General features: G+C 47.4%; 1 protein-coding gene across 1 annotated transcript in view; it reads left to right on the top strand.

Annotated features, from left to right (window-relative positions):
- The window catches only part of Kif6 (kinesin family member 6), a 279007-nt gene that overhangs the window by 192608 nt on the left and 66307 nt on the right, over positions 1–20092 (top strand). Inside the window, exon 14 of the mRNA XM_052191851.1 lies at positions 17405–17513. Within this exon, the coding sequence (XP_052047811.1) occupies positions 17405–17513 (109 nt within the window). The remainder of the gene's footprint in view (positions 1–17404; positions 17514–20092) is intronic.

Below are 20092 nucleotides of genomic sequence, written 5' to 3'. Positions count from 1 at the left end.
TACATGTACTAGGAAAACTCAGTATTATATACATAGATTAAGAAGGCAGAGGGGAAGAGAACTGACAGTGTATTTCAGGCTAGCAAGTCAACTGCTTCTAACTCACCCATTGCTTTGCCATCTGCTGGCAAAGGGCACCCCTCTCTCCTCACCTCTTAGCTGGTGCCAACCAGTGCTCATTAACACCCCACCCACTGTGACTTTCTGTTGAGAAGGCATCTCTTGTTTTTAAATTGGGCATCAACCAAGGTCTAGCCGGGCTTTAAGCAAATCATAACTTAAGGTCCATCTCTTCCAAAACGCTGCTGGGAACCCATTTAGCATGGTCATGCATACGTGCCTACTCGTTTTCTGGTAGCGAGCAGGCATCCATTCACGTTGAAATAAACTTGAGAGAATGCAAATGTTAAGTTCATGGTTCTAAGTAGGAGTCCTGAGACACTTCCCAGAAGAGACGGTGTGTGGCATGAAGTTGTAAGAACAAAGTGTAGCCTGTCACTCGAGGGGGGCTGTTCAGAGCCAAGAAGGCAGTGCTCCTGATGATCGAAAGCCAAGGTGCATTGGCTTCCGAGTCTTTATATCCAACACATCTGATCAGATAGTTTTGTACCTTTCGATTATACTAGTTTAACTAATGCATTCCTTAAAACAAAAAGAAAGACAGATTAAAGTTTAATTTTTATTCTTGTAACAACAGAGTTTGAATATCTGCTCCCCTAAGTAGCTGAACTTCATCATGATGAAGTATTGACATCATGCTCTGTCAATAGTGTTTGTTCTACACCATGCAACCCTTTTCTCTGTTCCCACTCAGCTGTGAGTTAGATCCCTTAGATGGGCAGGTGCAGGGCCATTCTGGTGTGTGGGCCGGCTTACCTGCGGAGGGAGACCTGGCTAGGTGGGGTGTGTCTGTGGGCCCATTTCATTTCAGTGCAGGCCTGTGTACCTGTAGAGGAAGCCCAGCCAGGTGGGGGAGTCCTTGGTCCGGTCTGGCGAGTGGAGATGCTGAGGCCTGTTCCATTGCTCCAACATGGCGGGTTTAGATAAAAAGATACAGCCCATGATTTTAAAGCTTTATTATAGAAAAGTAGGGGGAAAGAAAAGAGATAGAAAAGTGAAGAGGGAAAGAAGAGATAGAGAGGTTAGAGCCAGGCCAACTATGGCCATGTGGAAAGAGAATGGAGGGGAGCAGGGGGACAAGAGACAAGAAAAGATGGCAAAAGAGAAGGGCAAGAGAGAGCGATGAGGGGTCATGCAGCCCCTTTTATGGTGGGCCGGGCTACCTGGCTGTTGCCAGGTAACTGTGGGGCGGGGCAAACCTGACTGTAACCAGGTGATTATTGGGGTGGAGTCCTGTCAGAACACTAGGGGCCTGAGGCGCCGTCCTATATGACTGATGTTCACGGGGTTATATCCAACAGGCGGGGGGGGGGGGGGGTAGAGTCAGTATGTAGGAGACTCACACTTACAAAAACAAACGAAAATGCAGCCTTAAATAGGCCAGAATGCCAGAGGGAAGGGTGTGTTGATACTCAAGAACAATACAATACAATCAAGGATCCAGACAATACAACCACAAAACTGTGTAAGGCCACTGAGCATGCCTGTTAGGAGCGATCGGTGACCATTGTAGTCTGGCCTTAGTTCAACTGCTCGCAGCTATTGTTTATCAGCTACAGGGACAGTATGAGGCGGAGGAGACTGATGAGTGTGTTTTATGTAGGGGGTTTAGGAAGTGTACAAAATGGCTTTCTGACCCCAGCACGGTACTGCACTCCCGTCCTCCTGGTACTGAGAAGGAGAGGCAGGAGCGGGTGTGTGAGATTGCTGGTAAGCAATCTATCCAAAACACAAAATTGGAGAGCAGTTGAGGAAGACACCTGATGTCTACCTCTGACCTCAACATATACATGTGCTTTTGCACACACACACACACACACACACACACACACACACGCACGCACGCACGCACGCACGCACACGCACAGTCACAGTCACACACACAAGCATGAACATGTTCGCACACAAATGCACACTCACACATCTTCTGGTAACCATTCTTTCTGTGGAACTGTCAAGAAATCCTGGTTTTAAAGACCAAGACCAAGACAAACAGCTTTCAGTGGAAAGCAATTTGAAAGGATATCAGATTGGAAAACCAGGCCATATCAGGCATGGCCAAGTCTCTTCATAGCTTGGGGATCGTCTTCAGTGCTGCAGATGGGCCGGCAGGCATTTAAAGGGGTTAATTGGAAACCTCATCCTATTCTTTCATAAAGCAGCTACTGTGTAGCCTGGTGTCTGCTCTGGGTCTGTTTCTCTTTATTCTGACCCTGGACAGTGTTAATTACACGGGAGGCATCAGAAAACTAGGAATCATCATTTTTATGTAATTGCCAACTGACAGGGAGTGATGGCCCCAGTCATTGTTTCCTTAGGCAAAGACTATTGATGTAGCATGTGCCCCCAGGAGCAGGCCGGGTGACAGCAGGCTTTATCATTCTCCTTCCTGCACAGACCCCTGTCACCAGATCACACTAATTCACATGATTGCTGCTCTGCCGCTCCATCTGTCTGAGTAATTAGCCCCAGGCAAACTCAGCGGCATCTCCTGTCTCTGACTCTTTAACAAAGTTGTGAGTCGCACCAACCCAATGAAAGTTGTGTCTTGTTGCCTCCATTCCAATGGAGCCAAGTACACAGAATGAGGGCGGGGGAGGGGGAGCATCACAGAATCATACATCACAGTACTCCCCTGCCTTGGCCCTGGAGAGCAAGCCTCCATCCATCCTGAGATGGATTTTTGTTGCTTTGCTGCCGTAAGGCTGAGTTTTGACTTCTCTTCACATGTCTGGAAAGCATAGCACAGGCTGAGCTCTTTCTAATCACCCTGTTCTTTTTAATAAAAATGTTCCTTTTTTTTTCAACCTCCCTCCTTTTAACATGGAATAGTTGATTTGGTAACAGGACAAACACTAACTATTGAGTTAAAATGAGTCACTTTTGCAACCAGGCTAGGAGCCCCATGACTCATAATTATGAGTTCAAAGACTGGTTGTCTGTTAACAGGAGGAAGTCTAGCCAGAGGGGCTTTCAGTCTGCTCCCTCTGAGCCCCTCATACCCTGAGAGCAATTATGGCCCAGCGCTCCCCTAGAGCTCATTAGAGAGCCCAGTGAAGTGAGAGGCAGCTTCCTGACCAGGCACAGGGGGCAGTCCCCCTAATGGGCTGCACTAGCTCCCAGCTACACCATCCCAGAACATTAGCCAGAGAACATTCTCTGCTGCCGAAGACTCTGATCTGGCTCCACTCAAGATGCTGCTTCTCTTCATTAGGTCACTTAACCCCTCACGTCTTTCCTTCCTCTCCCTGCCACATGGCACCAAGGAGGAGAGATGAGGCCCCCATGCGCTTGGCACTGTCTTCCACAGCCCTGTTCTGCTTCTGGCTTAAAGAAAAGGGGATTTTTCTTCCCTCTGTCCCTCCCTCCCTGACCTCTCCCTCCCTTCCTTACTCTTTTTCCTTCCTCCTCTTCTTCTTTTTCTTCAGGACTGTCTGTCTTATTTTCACTGTGTGTATTCATTTCTCGTGGTTTGTGTCCTGTAAGGATGTTAGCATACACATCTCCTTTGCCCACTCACAACAGGCCTACAGCCTGCTCCCTTCTCCCTGCCTCTCCTGCCCGGTCACCTCTGTTCTCCTTGGTCCTACTTTCATGACATTATACCAACCTGATTGTATAGACCTATATAAAATGTAGGACCCCTATATGAGCTTGGCTGAATTCGCTTCCGTGATCATCTTTAGTTTCTTGCATTCAGTTTTTCCCAAATGACACACCTTTGTTTTTAAGGCAAAAAAAAAAATCTCTCTTTATATAAACCTCACTTTTTCTTTTAAAGATTTATTTATTTATTTATTTATTTATTTATTTATTTATGGCACATGAGTACACCATAGCTGTCTTCAGACACACCAGAAGAGGGCATTGGTTCCAATTACACATGGTTGTGAGCCACCATGTGGTTGCTGGGAATTGAACTCAGGACCTCTGGAAAAGTAGTCAGTGCTCTTAACCACTGAGCCATCTCTCCAGCCTCAAATTGCACTTTATTTATTTATTCTTCTGCTGATGGATACTTAGGATACTTCCTTAATCCAGCTATTACTTTTCATATACTCACACACTCTGAAATTATGTAAGCTCTTCCAGATCCTGGGTTGCAGGGCCTTTCCCTTAGCCTCTGATTCACAAACCCTGAGCCCCCTGCGGACAGTCACCCCAGGCCCTCCCTCCTGTCACCTCCTATGCCCTCCCATCATGCACAGGTGCATCTGTCATTGCCCACCTCTAAACATCAGGCACAGGAAGATTCACAGCACACCGTCCAGTACCCTCTGAGTTCTGTTCCCTGCTCACTGCATCTGATCTTTCAGAGACTTATGCTCACTCCTGGGTTCCAGCTTCCCACTCTCACAGATACCCCTCTCTGTCTGTCTGTCTGTCTGTCTGTCTGTCTCTTTCTCTCTCTCATTCTCTCTCTCTCTCCTGCTCCATCATGTCAGTGCACTCGGCACACACATGCACTCAGACATACACGCACATTTCTACAGTCACACACACACACACACATTTGCAGGCTCACCAACTTCCCTTATGAAAGTCAGGGCCTAGAGGAGTCCCGCTCAAGATCCCTGATTTCTAGGACACAGGTTTCTAGTGGCTCCTCCTGCAGAAATGCCTTCCGGGTCACATGGCTTCCTAGAGAGCAAGATGAATTCAATGCCGAGCTCCCTCTGGGAAGATGGCTTACTAAAACACCCAGAATGTCTCCACAGAGAGGCTGCCTTGGAGGAACAACCCTCTGACTCCCCTCAGTTGCACAGCCTCCCCGCCCCCCATGGTTTTGTCTTTTGTAGGCATACTCTCCTGCTGTCTGGTGTTTCTCCTTCCTATAGGAAGGTGCCAGGGGTTGCTGGGATGGGCGTCAGAAAGTAAAGAGAAGCAGGAAGTGCTTCAGGCAGGTGGCAGGTGGTCAGTTGCATCAACTGAAGCGCCTTGGTCTGGAATGCTCAGTCTCTGCAGATCGCTTCACCCACCACTCTCCTCCCAGCTCCACAGACAGGGAGCACTGCACAGTGGCGCTGGAAGCACTTGTTGAAACAATTGATTAGCTATGGAAGAGCGGTCATGTAGCAAGAGAATCCTGGCAGCGATACTCACAAATCATGTGTACGGAACAATACAAATGTCTGATGTAAGGGCATAGACTCTAAGAAAGATACATTACATAGCTATAAAAAGTAATATTCTTAAAGATCTTGATGTGCCATAGAAAGGGATGATGAGATAATGGTAAATGAAGTCAGCAGGCTAAGGAGTTGTATGTGTTATCATCTTAACTCTGTAATATAAGAACAGTACGACGCCATGACCCGGAAGGAAAAATGCAGCCACTAAGTAGTACTGGGATTTGCTGGGGGTTTTTCCAAGCTTCTTTATACCATTCTGTATTTTCTAACTTTTCTACAACGGGCCATCTATAGATTAATAATTAAAACCAAATTAATCAGTGTCTTGGGTATGGTTTTACCTCAACAGGAAGTCAAATCCACTGGGGTCTGCCATCTTAGCTCCTGCATGTTGAATGGACTGCACCCCTTTCTGAGCTCTGTAGGGCAGCAGGGTAAGAGAATCTTCACACAGCTTCCAGTGAACTTGTCAGAAATTCAGGGGACAGTAACTTCCTGCTCTCTATTGAGGAGGTGGAAATGGGATATACAGGTTCCCTGTGGGCACCCACATCTACCTATTTGCCCCTCAAAGGAGATGATGGGACCGGAGATCTAAATTTTGGAACCATTTGTATGTAAGCAAATGGAATTGTCTGTTGAAAGATAACTGTGTCTAGGGAGGAGTCTTGCAATCTCTGGGCATTCAAAGAGAAGCCAGGAAGGTGTCAGGGCGTGCTGGGATGAGCATCAGAAAGGTAGTGCCACAGTAGATTGATGCAGGAAGTGCCTCAGGCAGGTGGGATGTGGTCAGTTGAGCCAACTAATACACATCAATCCAGATAAACTAAGTTATTCTCTCACCATAATTCAAGACATATCTCAGTGACTTATAGCAAGATGCATCTTCATTCACATTGGGCAACACGATGAAATTCAATGCTGGGCAGGTAGGAGAACCACCATGATTCTCGGCACACAGGTTCATGGAGGATGTACAGGAGCCACTACGTTCATCTCACCCCATTGGAGGAAGAGGGCATGAGAATCATACAGAGCTAGATGGTATGTTCACACTTTCACTGCCGTTGTTGTGATAAAATATCCTGACCAAAAGTGACTTAGGGGAAGGAAGGGTTATGAATGGTCAGTCCATACATATAGGAAAGTTATTGTGGCAGAACTTTATGCCAGCTGGTCATGCTACATTCATAGTCAAGAAGCAAAGAGAAACTGTTCTACCAGTGCTGTCTGATTGGAGACTCTTAGCTAGCTTTCTTCACTCTTACACTGTTTGGGGCCTAGGGAATGATGCTATTAACAATCAAATCAATCCCCTACAGGGCAACCTGATCTAGACAATGTCTCAGCTGAAGCTGTCTTCTAAGGAGGTTCTAGGCTGTGGCAAGTTGGTAGTTAAAAAGCTAACCATCACCGTTGCCTAAGTCAGGAAGTAACACCTGTTCCCACCATTCCGGGCTGACTGAAGAGGGCATCCCACACACTTCCTGACTGCAGTCCTCCAGTGTTTAATAAGAGCTCTGCTAAAATAAGAAAAGAAAGCTAACCACTGTCTTTGGAATGGTTAAGGTCCTTGTGGATCTGGAAAGATCGAGTTCCAGTGTGATAGATGGACAGTTTGCAACTGCATTGAAAGAAAGAGATGGAGGGATATTAAGATGAAAAATGCAGAAAAGACCTGGTTTAAGCATTTTTGGTGGTGTGTGAAAAGGGTCAGAGAACTGGACAACCAATGGGGTAACGAGAACATTGTAAGAATATATACCCCTGAAGATAGCAACACCCCATTCTGCTCACCCTCTGTGTCCAGTGAATAGTCTGACCGTACCACTGAAAACAGTCCAGTTTACAAACAAAGATGCTCTAACTTTACGTTTCTGTACACACATATATATAATCTATCCCTAACTCAGTCACCAGGGGCTTTTTAAATATGCTGATTGGAACAATCCAAAAAAGCCAGGGCAGGGGGTTGCTTAGGTCAGGGAAGAGGAATACTGAGAGGAAGAGCGCCCAGGGAGGCAGCCAGCACCACAGCCTGGACAAAGGAAGGAAATGGTGGATCCTGCTGGTTCCATTGCTACCAGAAGGAAAGCCCAAGTGATGGATATCCATAAGAGCCCAATGGCGGGCGCTATGGTGGGAAGATGAGGAGGCCCCTGCCTGTTCAGGAAGTGTCTCAGTGAGAAGAGGGGCCTGCTGCCGAGTGAGTGGAGTTGCTATAACAGGGGAAGCCGAGAACACAGAAGCTATGGAGCCAGCCCAGATGTCAAAACCACTCTGTTGGCTTTACTTTTCTAGACCTACTTTTAATAAGGGTTTTTAAATGGTTTAACCTCTTTTTTAGCCCATCACCCACCCACCCAGGGTAATGAAAAAGAAATTTAGGATATGGGGGGAAGTGGACCGGTTTAGAAATAGGTCTTTGGCGCAAATCTAATCTGTGTGTCAGGATATATACCAGCAGTCCAGTTCAGTAGTATCAGGATAGTAAACATGACCCAGGAGAAACAGCCAGGCCTTTACTTAATCTGCACGAGTCAGCAGGAGAGACCAGGACACCAGGAGAAGTTTTCTGTCATGCCTCTCTCAACAAAGTAAAGATCCTTGAAGACAAAGACATGAATGAGAGCAGTGAAGCATTGTAAAGCTAGTTTTGTAAACCTCTGTCACAGTCTGTTGAGTCCTATTCATAGTCCTTCCAAACATTACATGTTCTTTTACACTCTTGTCTTAGCAAGACACCACATGAGTCTGTGTCAGCTCTCATCACATTTTCAATTGGCCTGAGTCGACAGAAGTAGCAAGAAGCTTCCGGAACACCACCAGAAGTTTTGTTGGTGCATTTCTTTCCATGAAATGGTCATGGTAAACAATTACCATTAAGGAATGGCCAAGTGTACCAATACCATCTAGCACTGTGTAGTGTCTTTTGGGTCCTTCTTAATATCATGTGTCTTTTTATATGTTTGTTTTAGCAAAACATCTTTATACCTGTGTCTGCTTCAGCAAAACATTCCTTTATGTGTCTGCTTCAACAAAACATCTTTTCACCTGTGTCTGTTTCAGGAAAACACATGTCTTCCTCACCATCCAACACAACTGACTTTCTAAAGAAACCATATGTTTTCACTGCACCACTCTCTCTCTCCCTGTACAACCCATAATCCCCAGCTCTCTGCAGTATCCTAATGTGTTAAGTGGTTCCCATACTCTGAACAGTTCTCAGCGGTGTCCTTTCAGGTGATTCGCTGGCACCCATGTGATAATTACAACTCTTCCTCGTGCTTACCCTTTTAAAGCGATTCCACATCCATCCCTCCAGCTTTCAGACTTTTAAATGAATGATTCATAGCTGAATGTAGATCATAAAATGTTTACGTAGAGAAAGAACACATGAGCATAGCACATACAGTTTAACAGTACTGTTTGTAAGACAAACCACTTTCAAGAGAAGCCCCATCTCTGTCCGTCTCTTCCGTCAACAGAGCTTGTCTTCAGTGTCTACAGCATTCCAAGACGTGAGCTTGGAGCCACATGTTTTAAGGACACGTGAACTAGAGAGGAGGCTGGGGGATGAGAGGGTTGTAGAAATACATCGCCCAGAAGGCACCCAGTCATTTCCAGATGGAATTTGCACCAGAGGGAACGGGAAGGTGTTGGGCACAGGGTGCAAACTTTTCAGCCACATGATGGAAATCCAGGGTCTCTACTGTACAGTCCTGTGTGCCTATTGTTAAAAACACTAACAGGTTAATATCCCTGTGGTAAAACTGAGAGGGTACAGTTCAAGATGAATCCATGTATTAGAACTTCTCACAATCACAAGGCATACATGATCACATGATCCATACATCAACTTACCAATTTGTATGCCTCAAGTACATGTATTCTGCTTACCAATGCTTCAGTAAAGGTCCCTTTCTGTAGAGAAATTAAGAAAGGCTTGCTGAGTCACACCTGGGAGCACGGTATATCTTTACCACTCATTCGCAGTTGATTTAGAGACTTTCAGCCTCTTTCAACTTCTGTTACCTAACCTCAGAAATGGGCCCAATAGTCCACTGCTAACAGAGTCACTGGGAGAACTAACTTACAAAGCCGAGGCAATGCCTCTAACATGTTCTCAAAAGCCTAGTTCCTACCAGCATGTGAAGGTTGCATCAATTCCATGTCACAGAGAACACACACACACACACTCAGACATAATCCCCCTGCCCCTGCCCCTGTCCCCATATAAAAATTTTAACTGGTTCACTATGTCTTCTGAGCTAGGAAGGCAGCAACTTTGCATTGAATGCATGCACATTTAAGGGGCAATGCATTTGGGGGAGAGGATAGCTGCTTTTGTTTTTTTGAGTTCTTTGTTTTTGTTTTTGTTTTTCTACCTAGCTACAAGAGCTTTCATTTTTTTCTTTCAAATCATATGTGCAGATAAAGACGGAGAGATGCTGCATTGCTGACATAGGCTACGGCGGAGCTTGCCTCATTTATCAAATGACAGGCCAATTCTGACACTTCAGTCACTGCCGCCAGAGCACAGGGTGTTGGTGATGAACGGACTCTTCCCCCACTCATGAGACACTAGAGTCCTGCTTACTGTCCTTTGAAAGTGACCTAGGACAGACAGTTCAGACTCAGACTCCGATGGGGTCAGTGATGTAGAAACTGACAAGGAAGGCAGGCTTCCTGTTTAGAGGTCTGTCAGCTACCTGACCCTTCACTTACAGAGTCAGGGCACATGGGTCCTGTCAGGGCACCGGACACTGAGGCCCTTTCAGACCCTCCGCATCAGAGAGCTAAAGATGATCAGAAGCATTTAAAAACTCCAGGCCCCTGCCTGGCAGCGAAAGCACCAACGGCTTCCCCCAGATGGCTGCCTTAGCTCCAAATCCCAGAAATGCCAGCAGGACCGACCCAGGCTGCTTTCCAGGCTCAGTGCCCATGTCTGTCCACTCTGGTCTCCAGACAGCACACATGGGTACTTGTCTTGGACGAGAATATTTACAACATAAAAACATTGAGGGCTCAGCTGAGAAAAATGAGTGGTTTTGGCGGTTGGCCTTCAGGACCACCATATGGGGGTGGGGGTCTTCACAATGCCTTCTAGAAGCTTCCCTTCCTGCTAATGCTCAGTACCCACTTGCTTAGCATGCCAAGCCTTACATTGCTCTCCGCGGACAAAGAGGGTGAGTGACCCAACGGAGCAGGGAGGATGAACCACACAGGATTGCTAAGGCAAAAAGAAAATACAACTGGCCTTGAGCACGCCGACCCCTAACCTCACCCAGCCCACCAGCTCTGCACTGCTGGGGTCACATGGGATGGCCCTGGCATGTGGGACTTCTGCCTCTAGGAGTCAGGAACCCGTTTGATTTATTTAAATGTGGTGCCACCACTGGGTGGGTCTCCTAAGGTTTATGTGGCTTTCCACTTCACATTTTCCTTTTGCTCTCCTCCCAGGAGCCCTTGCCAAGCCTGCTGTGCCTCAGCCGGGTCCAGGCCAGCACCCGAGGATCTTCTAATTGCAGGCTGCCCTATGTTATCTTTCATGTGGCAGCCCTGGCAAACTGCAAGGCGGGTCCTCATTCGAAAACCTTAGCCCAGGTGATCCAGTGGCTGCAATGCAGACCCCCAAAGCCTTGGGCCACTGGCCTGTTCCAGAAGTTGTCGGTCAAAAGCAGGAAGTTATTTAAATAAGCATCATTCTTGACATTGCCAAAGATCCACTCTGTGTTCGTGACATCTGCAGTCACTTTGGCCGTGGCTAAGTGGTATTTTTTTTTTTTTTTTGGTGTACGTTTTTCTTCCCCTCATCCTCAGATTGCATAGCCCACAGGACGCACCCAGCAACCCCTTAAATTGTAGCTGGGCTAATCATGGGCCTTTCAAGAAAACAGAATCATGGGAAATGATACTGCTTTCTATGGTGACCTCTATCACCCTGGTAGCAGAAAGTGTAAAGAAAGGACTTCTCATTTTGCACTCAATATTCTCAGTGATTCGAGCTTTTGGAGGCAAGGATACTACTGTGAGGAGACAGGGGTGTGGCAGGGATGGTCCACGTGCCAGCTCCTAAAGTGGCAAAACAAAAGCCACGGAGATGATGAAGGGGGACAGAGGAAACTCACTAAATGCCACTTGTCACTGAATTGGCTTATAATCTGGAAACTACGCCTTGAAGGACGAGCTTTTGAGGCAGAGATGAGTGCCACAAGGCCTGCCTGAAGCACTGGCCACAAGTGCCAACACTGCAGTGAGATTCCCTGGCAGAGAGCACTGTGAGTGGTTAGCAGTGTCTTCCATGGGTGTGAGGAAGGAACGCAGCAGGCTGAGGCTGGGGATTTGCTCTCCCTCCCACTCGAGTGCCTCTAAAACTTTCCTCCTTGCTAAATCCTCACTACAGCAGGGAAGCAGATGCCCCTTCTCATCTTCCTCAAAAATGGTTCTCTGGAGCGTGTGTCACCTATGTGCGAGTGTATAAAGGCCAGAGGTCAATATGGAGTGTCCTCCTCGGTCACTCTCCGCCTTAGTTTTTGAGGCAGAGTCTCTCATTGAACCTGGAGCTCACAAATCCAGCTTTTATGTGGGGGTTAGGCATCCAAACATGTGTTCACACACGCGCTTCACCAACAAGCCAGTGCCCGTCTCTGAGGTCTCCGCCCTCAGTTGTCCATTGAGTGCCTTTGTGCAGTGAGCGCATCATCTTCAGCTTCATTACCCTCCATACTGGATCAAGCTGCTCACTTGCCCTTTCCCCAGAGTCTCTGGTTAGGACCCACATTTCTTTTTTATGTCCCTGAGGACAACCTTGGCCATGGCACAGTTCTTGAGGCTGTTGAATGACTAACCATCCGTTGGCTCTTCACAAGCCTCCTGAATTTCATGTTTCATTTTCATCTTAACACATTGTCTCCTCCCCTCCCCCACCTCTGTTGCAATACTTAAACGAGTCTCCCCCCCTCCTCCCCTCCTCCTCTTCCCCCACCTCCTCCTTCCCATTCCCCCGTCTATTCCTTCTAACTTAGGCACACAGGCAGGAATGGAATTTTCTTCAAAATTGATTATAGGAAGATATTCATATTATATTTCACACAGTTCAAAATTACTGAGAATTTCTCTTGCCTGTATAAGCCTCGTAGCAAGGGCTGGAAAGACAGGCCACCTGTTAGGAGAACTTCCGGCTCTTTTTAGAGGACTAGGGTTTGATTCCCAACACCTCCATGACAACTCAGAAGTGCCTTTAACTCAAGTTCCAGAGGATCCAGTGCCCTCTTCTGGCCACTGTGGGTACTGGTCAAGCATATGCATTGACAGAAAATGCAAATAAATATTTAAAACCTTGCATTGGCTGCCACACAAAAGTACAGCTGATGCCTGTCTGTGGCCTGCTGTCCTTATACAGTAATACAGTTTATCAGAACCATTCTATCACCTACCAGTGCAAAAGTTTCCTCCAAACCCTCTCCCCCTCTGGAAACCACCTCCGTTTACCCTACACATCTCAACATTCCTATTGGTCTTTTCTTTCCATCTTCTTCAGTCAGAGAAAACTGGAGTCCTGCATAAAGACATGTCTCCCAAAGAAAATAAATTTTTGGCTCTCAGGGCACAAAATCACTTTCCAGCATGCAGAACTCCATCCTTCGTCCTTTCACTCGGTCAACTTTGAAGCAATAGCTTAAGCAGTAGTAGGCTGTATGAGAACAGCCAGGAAAATAAGCTGAGGTCCACATGCCCCAGACTAAAGGAAATTAGACAGCAGGCCCAAGGCAGAAGAAGTTCTCCACCGCCCCAGTGGGTTCTTTCCACTTGGTTTCCATGGGACCTTGTGTTAGGGTCAGGAGAATTTGCAAACACTGAATTATATTCTGTAGCAAAGCACAGGATTCACTTTTAAGGTGATAAAAACCAAAGAACAATAAAAAAATGAGGAAAGGAGGCAGGAGAGATGGCTCAGGAGTTATGAGCCCTGTCTGCTCCTCCAGAGGTCTTGTCCATTCTCGTCACCCACACAGCAGCTCACAACCCTCGTAACTCCAGTTCTAGGGGATCTAGCGCCTTCTTCCTGGCCTCTGTGGGCACCAGACATGCATGTGGTATGCATGTGAAAATAAATAAATGTTTAAATAAAAAAAGGGGGGCAGGGGACCAGTGTATAGGAATTGGATGCCTTCAAAGTCTGATGCTTTTGAAACCCCAAGACCAGTTTGGAGCATCCCTGTGGGCTCATTTCTATCTAAGCACTCTTAATCGCTGTCAAAAATAGACCAGCATTCTGCTGTCTGGACTTGTAAATATCTTCCAGCTAACCACCTAAAAATGTGGGTTTGTGTTTAAGGGACACTTCTGTAGGGGTTAAAGGTGGTTCTGTGACTCACCAAGCCAGGAGGCTTCTTGTAGCCATCCATGTTGTTTGTGAATCTGGCTCTGGGATGTAAGGCCTACAATTCTCTATAGGCACAAAAAAAAAAAAAAAAAAAAATACAGGTCAGAACTCTGAACTCCTAGGGCCTCTGCAAGGAACTAATTCTGAAATGCTGGGGTGGAGACCTGGTCAATTCTATGCTCTGAAGACCCTGTTAGCTGTCAGACATTCTCTTTGCCACTTCTGAGACAGTGGTACTTCCAGGCTGTATTTGTGTAAAAGCTTCTTGGAGCTGGGGCTCAAAGCCAGCAGTGGGTAGCTGTTGTAGGGAGAGGTGTGGTAGCATGTGGCTCTCTTAGTAGGGAGAGGAAGAGTGTTGAATTTTGGCTCCATATGGTACAGGGTGGGAACCTGCCCAGCGGGATGATGGGAGAGGAATCCTGGGGACACAAGCATCACATCCCCTGCAGTGTCGCAGTGTGCTCTACCAAAGCCGTGGGCTGGGCGTGCTGGAGAACGGCTGTACTGTCAGCCCTCAGGAGGCTCATCTATATATATTGATCACCAGCACAGCATATAGCCCAGGCTGGCCTTGAGCTCCTTATATAAGTAAAGATAACCTCGAGCTCCTGATCTTCTGACCTCCACTTCCCAGATATTACGATTACAATGCAGATATAGGACACCACACAGGGCTTATTCGGTGCTGGGGACCAAGCACGGGGCTTCCCAGCCCCTGTGAAGAGTGGAATAATTAACAGACACGGTGTCTGCCCTTCCACCCGGGATATGGAACCTGTCTCTTCCCATACAGATGCCTCACCCTCCTGAAGGATGCCTCCACCTCCCAACAGCCCACTCTCAGAGCAGTTAGCACTTCCTGCCTCTCTCTCAGTGGTACAGCAAGCTGCAGTGCAATCGTTTGGTCATCATCTTTCTTTCTCCGTGGCTGAACTCTGAGTATTTTAAACATCGCCATCGAAGTTTCAATCTACCCGTCCAATCTCACATCTCTGTTGCATGCCTAGCACTGTGCTGACGATAAATAAACACCTGTGTGGGGAGGAAATACTTGGATGTCCGTGCCCTCAGTAAGGAGAGCTCTCAAGTACAGCGTTTTCCCTCCTTACTCTTTCTCATGCATACAATGCCTGTTTACAGGCAAGGGCTGCTCAGAGGGGGAAGAGCTTATTTCCTAAACACAAAGAGAGAAAGCAAAGCAGACATGACCCTCCCACAGAGAAAAGTTGTTCTTTCCTTTGGGGACTGACCTGGATTCGAGTCTATCTGTATAATCTGAAAAGAGATAGATGTAGTCCGTGCCCGAGGGCAGGGGCAGCCAGGAGGAAGGCTGAGATGGAAACGTGAAAGGCTCATGTGCATCAGCTGCTTACAGCGCCCATCCCTCGGGCATCTGCATGGACCTCTGCTGGCATGCTCCACGCAGCAGCCTTCCGGAGTCTCTGCAGAATCCAGACCCCGCTTCCCCTTCAGATAAGCCACTGAGGTCAGCGACCCTGTCCTCTTCACGGCTTGGAAAGCCAGTTGCCAGGTTTTGACTGTTTGCACCAGTGTCCACCTAGCCTTGGTCACCACAGTCAAACCACCCAAATCCCAGAATGCATTCTCCTCCAGCATAGTTGGAGCAGCGTCACCATCGTCCCAGTGGTAAGAACAGACATGTTCTTGTCTTCTCAATTATCTGGTCTTATCAGTGGCTCAGAGTCACCACGTTACACTGATGGTGCCAGGTTTCATAGCAGAACCTTCTAGATTCTCTAAGGACATGCCATCCTTGTCCTTCCTGTTCCCACAACCCCTCCCAGGGACAACCCAGAGCCTGTCTAGCTGATGACAAGTTCTTCCCTAGACTTACTTCCTCAAGAATGTTATGGGCACTTTTCTCCTAACACAGAAGGTAGGGGTCGGAGAAGAAATGGCCAGGCCACGGAGCTTCTCCTCAGTCCCAGTCCTGATAAAATCTGAGGAGTGTAAGCCTCCTCTGGGGGAGGCAGCCTTAGGGTCCCACAGAAGTCCCCAGTGTGTTCTCTGTGGGGCTACCTGTATAGCATGAAGCATATTGTGTTACAATTAGGCATAGCCTGGAGACAGAGGAGACTGAGGACTTGTGTTCCTGGCTCTCCTTAGGCTCCACTGGGAAGATGCACACCCTGTGAGTATTCCTTGTGTGCCAAAGGTGATCTCAGTGAGTCTCAAGGACGTTAAGGAGTGTATGGGACAGACAGAGGCAGAAATGAGCCCTGACCCAAGAGGGTGGGGTGCCATGCGCACCACCACATCACCTCAGTGCCATTCAGACATTCCTTGTGGTGCTATTTTTACCACGGTAGTCATGAAATTGGTGTGTGTGTGGGGGGGGGGGGGCTGGACCAGTTCCTCAAGCTGAAGATAGGGGTTCTTTCCAGGGAAATGGGGTTGGGTGCATGAAGGCCATTAAGACTGTGTTTCCCAAAGCCCTGGGCTGTGTTCCTTCAACAGTCAAAACAGGCTCATCACCCCATCCTCTTCAGTCCTGCCCCCATGAACTTAACAGACTAACAGACATAGGTTGTGTATCTTCTGAATGAAAACCTTGAGCAAGACACTGGGGAGTCAGATAAAATTACGATCTGCGGCCCTGGAGGAATCTTCATTTCCCTGGAAAGGAGAGTCATGCACAGAGGCAGTGTCTGCTGGACTGACTGTCCCAGACACAAGCCTGGTAGAGGGACGGTCTGTTCTGTGTGGGATCAGGGAGATGACATCTGGCTAGGGCTGCCTTTTTCAAAGATCAGCGGAAGTATCAGATAATAGAAGAGAAGAAGTCTCCGGCAGGATGAGGTAAGGAGGAGAATGGCAGTTGTTTTTTTTTTTAAACACAGGAGTTCTGACCAAGCACACACCAAGTCCTGAGTTCCTTTCCCAGCACAGCCTAAACCGACTGTGGTGACACACATGGCCCAGTACTTGGGAGGTAAAGCCGGGAGGATCAGCAGTTCACGGTCATCCTTGGCCATGTAGAATGATCGAGGTTAGCCTGAGCTACGAGAGATCACTGTCCATTTCCTCTTGGAGGCTGCTTAGTAGGGAAGCTAGTGCAAGAAGCCACCTGTTTCCTCTAAAGGACCTACTTTCTGAGGCTGGGCTCGAGAATTTATCCAGAGAGTAGAGCCAAGCCATGAGTGTTGGCCTGAAAGTGGCAGTGGCAAATTAGGGTGTTAAAACTGGACATAAACTGGGAACCTCCCACTATGGGCTTTGGAATGGAGCGTATAACTAACTCCTGGTTAAGGACCAAGACCTCTCTCACTGGCCACAGGACGTAAGGCTGAATTATGTAAGGTTAAATAGAAGCTAGACGCTAAGAGCAGAACTTTGTAGATTCTGTAGCTTTCAATCTGGGCTCTAATTTATGCTACTAAACACCTGGAAAATTCAGAGAGAAGTTTAACAACCTAAAATGGGGCATAAAGGGGAAACAGGAAGAACTGTGTCACCAGGGGGCGGCAGGAAGTAGATTCACAGATGTGCTCAGCATCTGGGGCTTGGAGGCCTGCTTCTCATTTCCTCTGACCAGGCATTCCAAGCCCTATCCCTGTCCCCACCCTGAGTCATGTGGGTTCACAGGCACAGCCTCTGGTCAGGCACCACCTGTCTCCCCATAGTCTGCTATAGGGTTATGGGAGCCTCCAAGCCAGCACTGTGGTCTGAATAAAGTGGCCATGAAATTAATGGCATCCTAAAATGATGTGACTGAAGCCATCCCTCCTGTGTCTCTAAATAGGGATGAGAGAGGAGATGTCACTGGGACGACAGGAGGCTTTTGAGATCTTCAAGAGGGACCATGCTGACAATGTCACCATCGAGGACAACAAACAGATTCTGAAGCAGAGGTAAGATGGAGTTAGAGAGTCACTGGTCCCCTTCAGCTCAGGTAGGCCAGTCCAGAGACTCTGTGCCTCTGATTGGTCAGCCTCATGTCAGCAAGGAAGGTCTAAAGTCTCTATGGTTTCACATTTCCCTGCGTGCACCTAATACAATTATCTTTCCCATCTGATCTTTACCATCCCGGTACTTCTGTAAGACACTTGTAAGTCAGGGGTCTGCCACTGACTGCCTCTGCTCTATGAACGGTCCTCATCTTGAATATAATTCTCAGCAGCCTGGGACTCTTACAAATACCTTCATGATTTCCATGGGGAAATAAGTCAGGCTGGGGTAGGGGTGGCTCAGTGGGTCATGGGCTGCTGTGCATGTGTGAGGACCTGAGTTCTACTCACCAGCACCATGCCCTATAGTCACAACACTGGAGAGAGAGAGAAAGAGGGAGAGAGAGGGAGAGAGAGAGGGGGGGAGGGAGAGAGAGAGAGAGAGAAAGTTCTCTGGGGCTTGATGGCCAGCCAGTCTAGTCAAATAAATGAGCTGCAGGTTCACAGTCTCAAAAAGAAAGGCAGCAATAGAAGACAATGGATTTGGCCTCTTCTCTGGTCTACACACACACACACACACACACACACACACACACACACAAACACACACACACACAGAGGGAGGGGGAGGAAGGATAGAGAGGAAGGGGGGAGAGAGAGAAGGAGGGAGGGAGAGTTTTTAAATATATTCATCAAATGACATTCTTAGGTCCTCCATATTTTTGGTTAAAATGAAGACTTGGCATGGAGGAAAGGCCTGATGAGTGAGATGAAGGCTTAATATAGCTACAAAGTAGGGATGAGAACGTTGGCTGGAAGCTATTTACCAGGATCAGGAGCCTATCTCATAGTTCATCAGGAGCCCAGTAACACAACACAAGTCCAGCAATCTAGAGAGGGGGACTAGGCTCTCTCTAGTTCTAGTCCCAAGAACTGTGTGCACCTTGTGACCTACCAATTCTACTCAGGGTAAATATCTCACCTGGGCTCCTAACAGGGCATATAGGAGAACTTTCATGGCTGCACTGCCAATAGCTGGGGATAGGTAAACATACTCTCAGTCCCCGTGGTAAGCAGTTGGCAGGTAATATTATAGAAAGTCCATGGATTAGGATATAGTGTGGCTGTCCTGGATTAGATGCACATCAACCATCATAGAACTTAAAAGCAAAACTAGGAAGGAGCACAGTTTCAAAACATTACAAGTGTATTTACCCCAAACCAGAGACCTCCATACAAAAAGATGCACCCGAGTCTACCCTTGGAACGGGGGGTACACAGATGGCTCACTGCTAAATTCCTATGTAAGCACATACTCACCAACTGCTGATGCTTTGTGTCCCTAAGTTTGAAAACCACCAATATGGCCAATGTACTTCATTCTTAGTTCTCTGAAATCATGATGGTTCCTGGTTGCCTTGGGCTTGTATCTGAGTCACAATCTATGTCTGACGGGGAAGCAGGTCATGAGCTGTCAGAGTAAGCATGTGTGGCTCTCTCGAAGGCTTTTCCATGTACAAAGCTACCCTGACTCCAGTCCAGTAGAGTTCTGATCACCTAAGCAGCTACTGGGATTTCACTGGAAAGCATTCTTGCTTGCCTAGGGTGGGCAGAATTGCCACCACTCCTCTCTTCCTCTTGGCCATTGTGCAAAGGAATGAACAAGACCCGTTCCTCTGAAAAAAAAATGTCTTCCAGGAAATAAGTCAGTCTTTAAAGGCAATGAAAAGGCGGGAGACCAGCCCATTCTAATAAGAAAATTCTACATCTGTTTAATGTTAATATAATGGAAGTCATTAAGGAACTGCTTCATGCCAAGCAGCAGTGGGGTGCCACCGGGAGCCTTGCCTTCTCTCTGGACTTCTGCTCTCATTCTCATCCGCAGACATTATTTAGTTGTTAGAGATTACTGGCTATGTCAGGCAGGTTCTCTGGAGGAACACAGTCGATGGGATGAATACTTACCACAAATGGGAATTATTAGATTGGCTTATGGGGTACAGTCTGGGGGAGTCCAATGGGGGCATCTGCACACCAAAGAGACTGAGAATCCAGTAGCTGCCAGTCAACAAATCGAGAGGACTCCGTATTCCCAGTCCAACCCATGGAAATCCAACAGAGTCATCGATATTGTGTCCATGTTGGAAGGCAGAAGAAGATGGAGTCTAGTGTCAGTGAACATTTGGCAGTGACAGCCAGCCATACATGCTGCTTTTTCCTGGGGCATCTTCAAACCCAGGCCACCTGCTGGAAGGTGGGGCCAGCCTAGAGAATGAGTCTTCCCTTCTCACTTAATTCTCCTTGGGAATATCCTCCCAGACATGCCCCCGGGGCGGTCTCCTGAGTCATTCTAGACCTGTGCACATGCACACACACACACACATACATGCTCAACTGAGAAGGCCAGTCATCACTCATTCACATTCATTTTCCACAAATTCAGAGAGAGAGAGAGAGAGAGAGAGAGAGAGAGAGAGAGAGAGAGAGATGCTTACAGCAGAGGACTAGGAGAAAATGATGTATGTGTATACAAACAAAAGGCA

The sequence above is a fragment of the Apodemus sylvaticus genome, chromosome 9 (genome assembly GCF_947179515.1).
Source record: "Apodemus sylvaticus chromosome 9, mApoSyl1.1, whole genome shotgun sequence".
In the NCBI taxonomy this organism is placed as follows: Eukaryota; Metazoa; Chordata; class Mammalia; order Rodentia; family Muridae; genus Apodemus; species Apodemus sylvaticus.
This window is presented reverse-complemented; position numbering and strand designations above follow the sequence as displayed.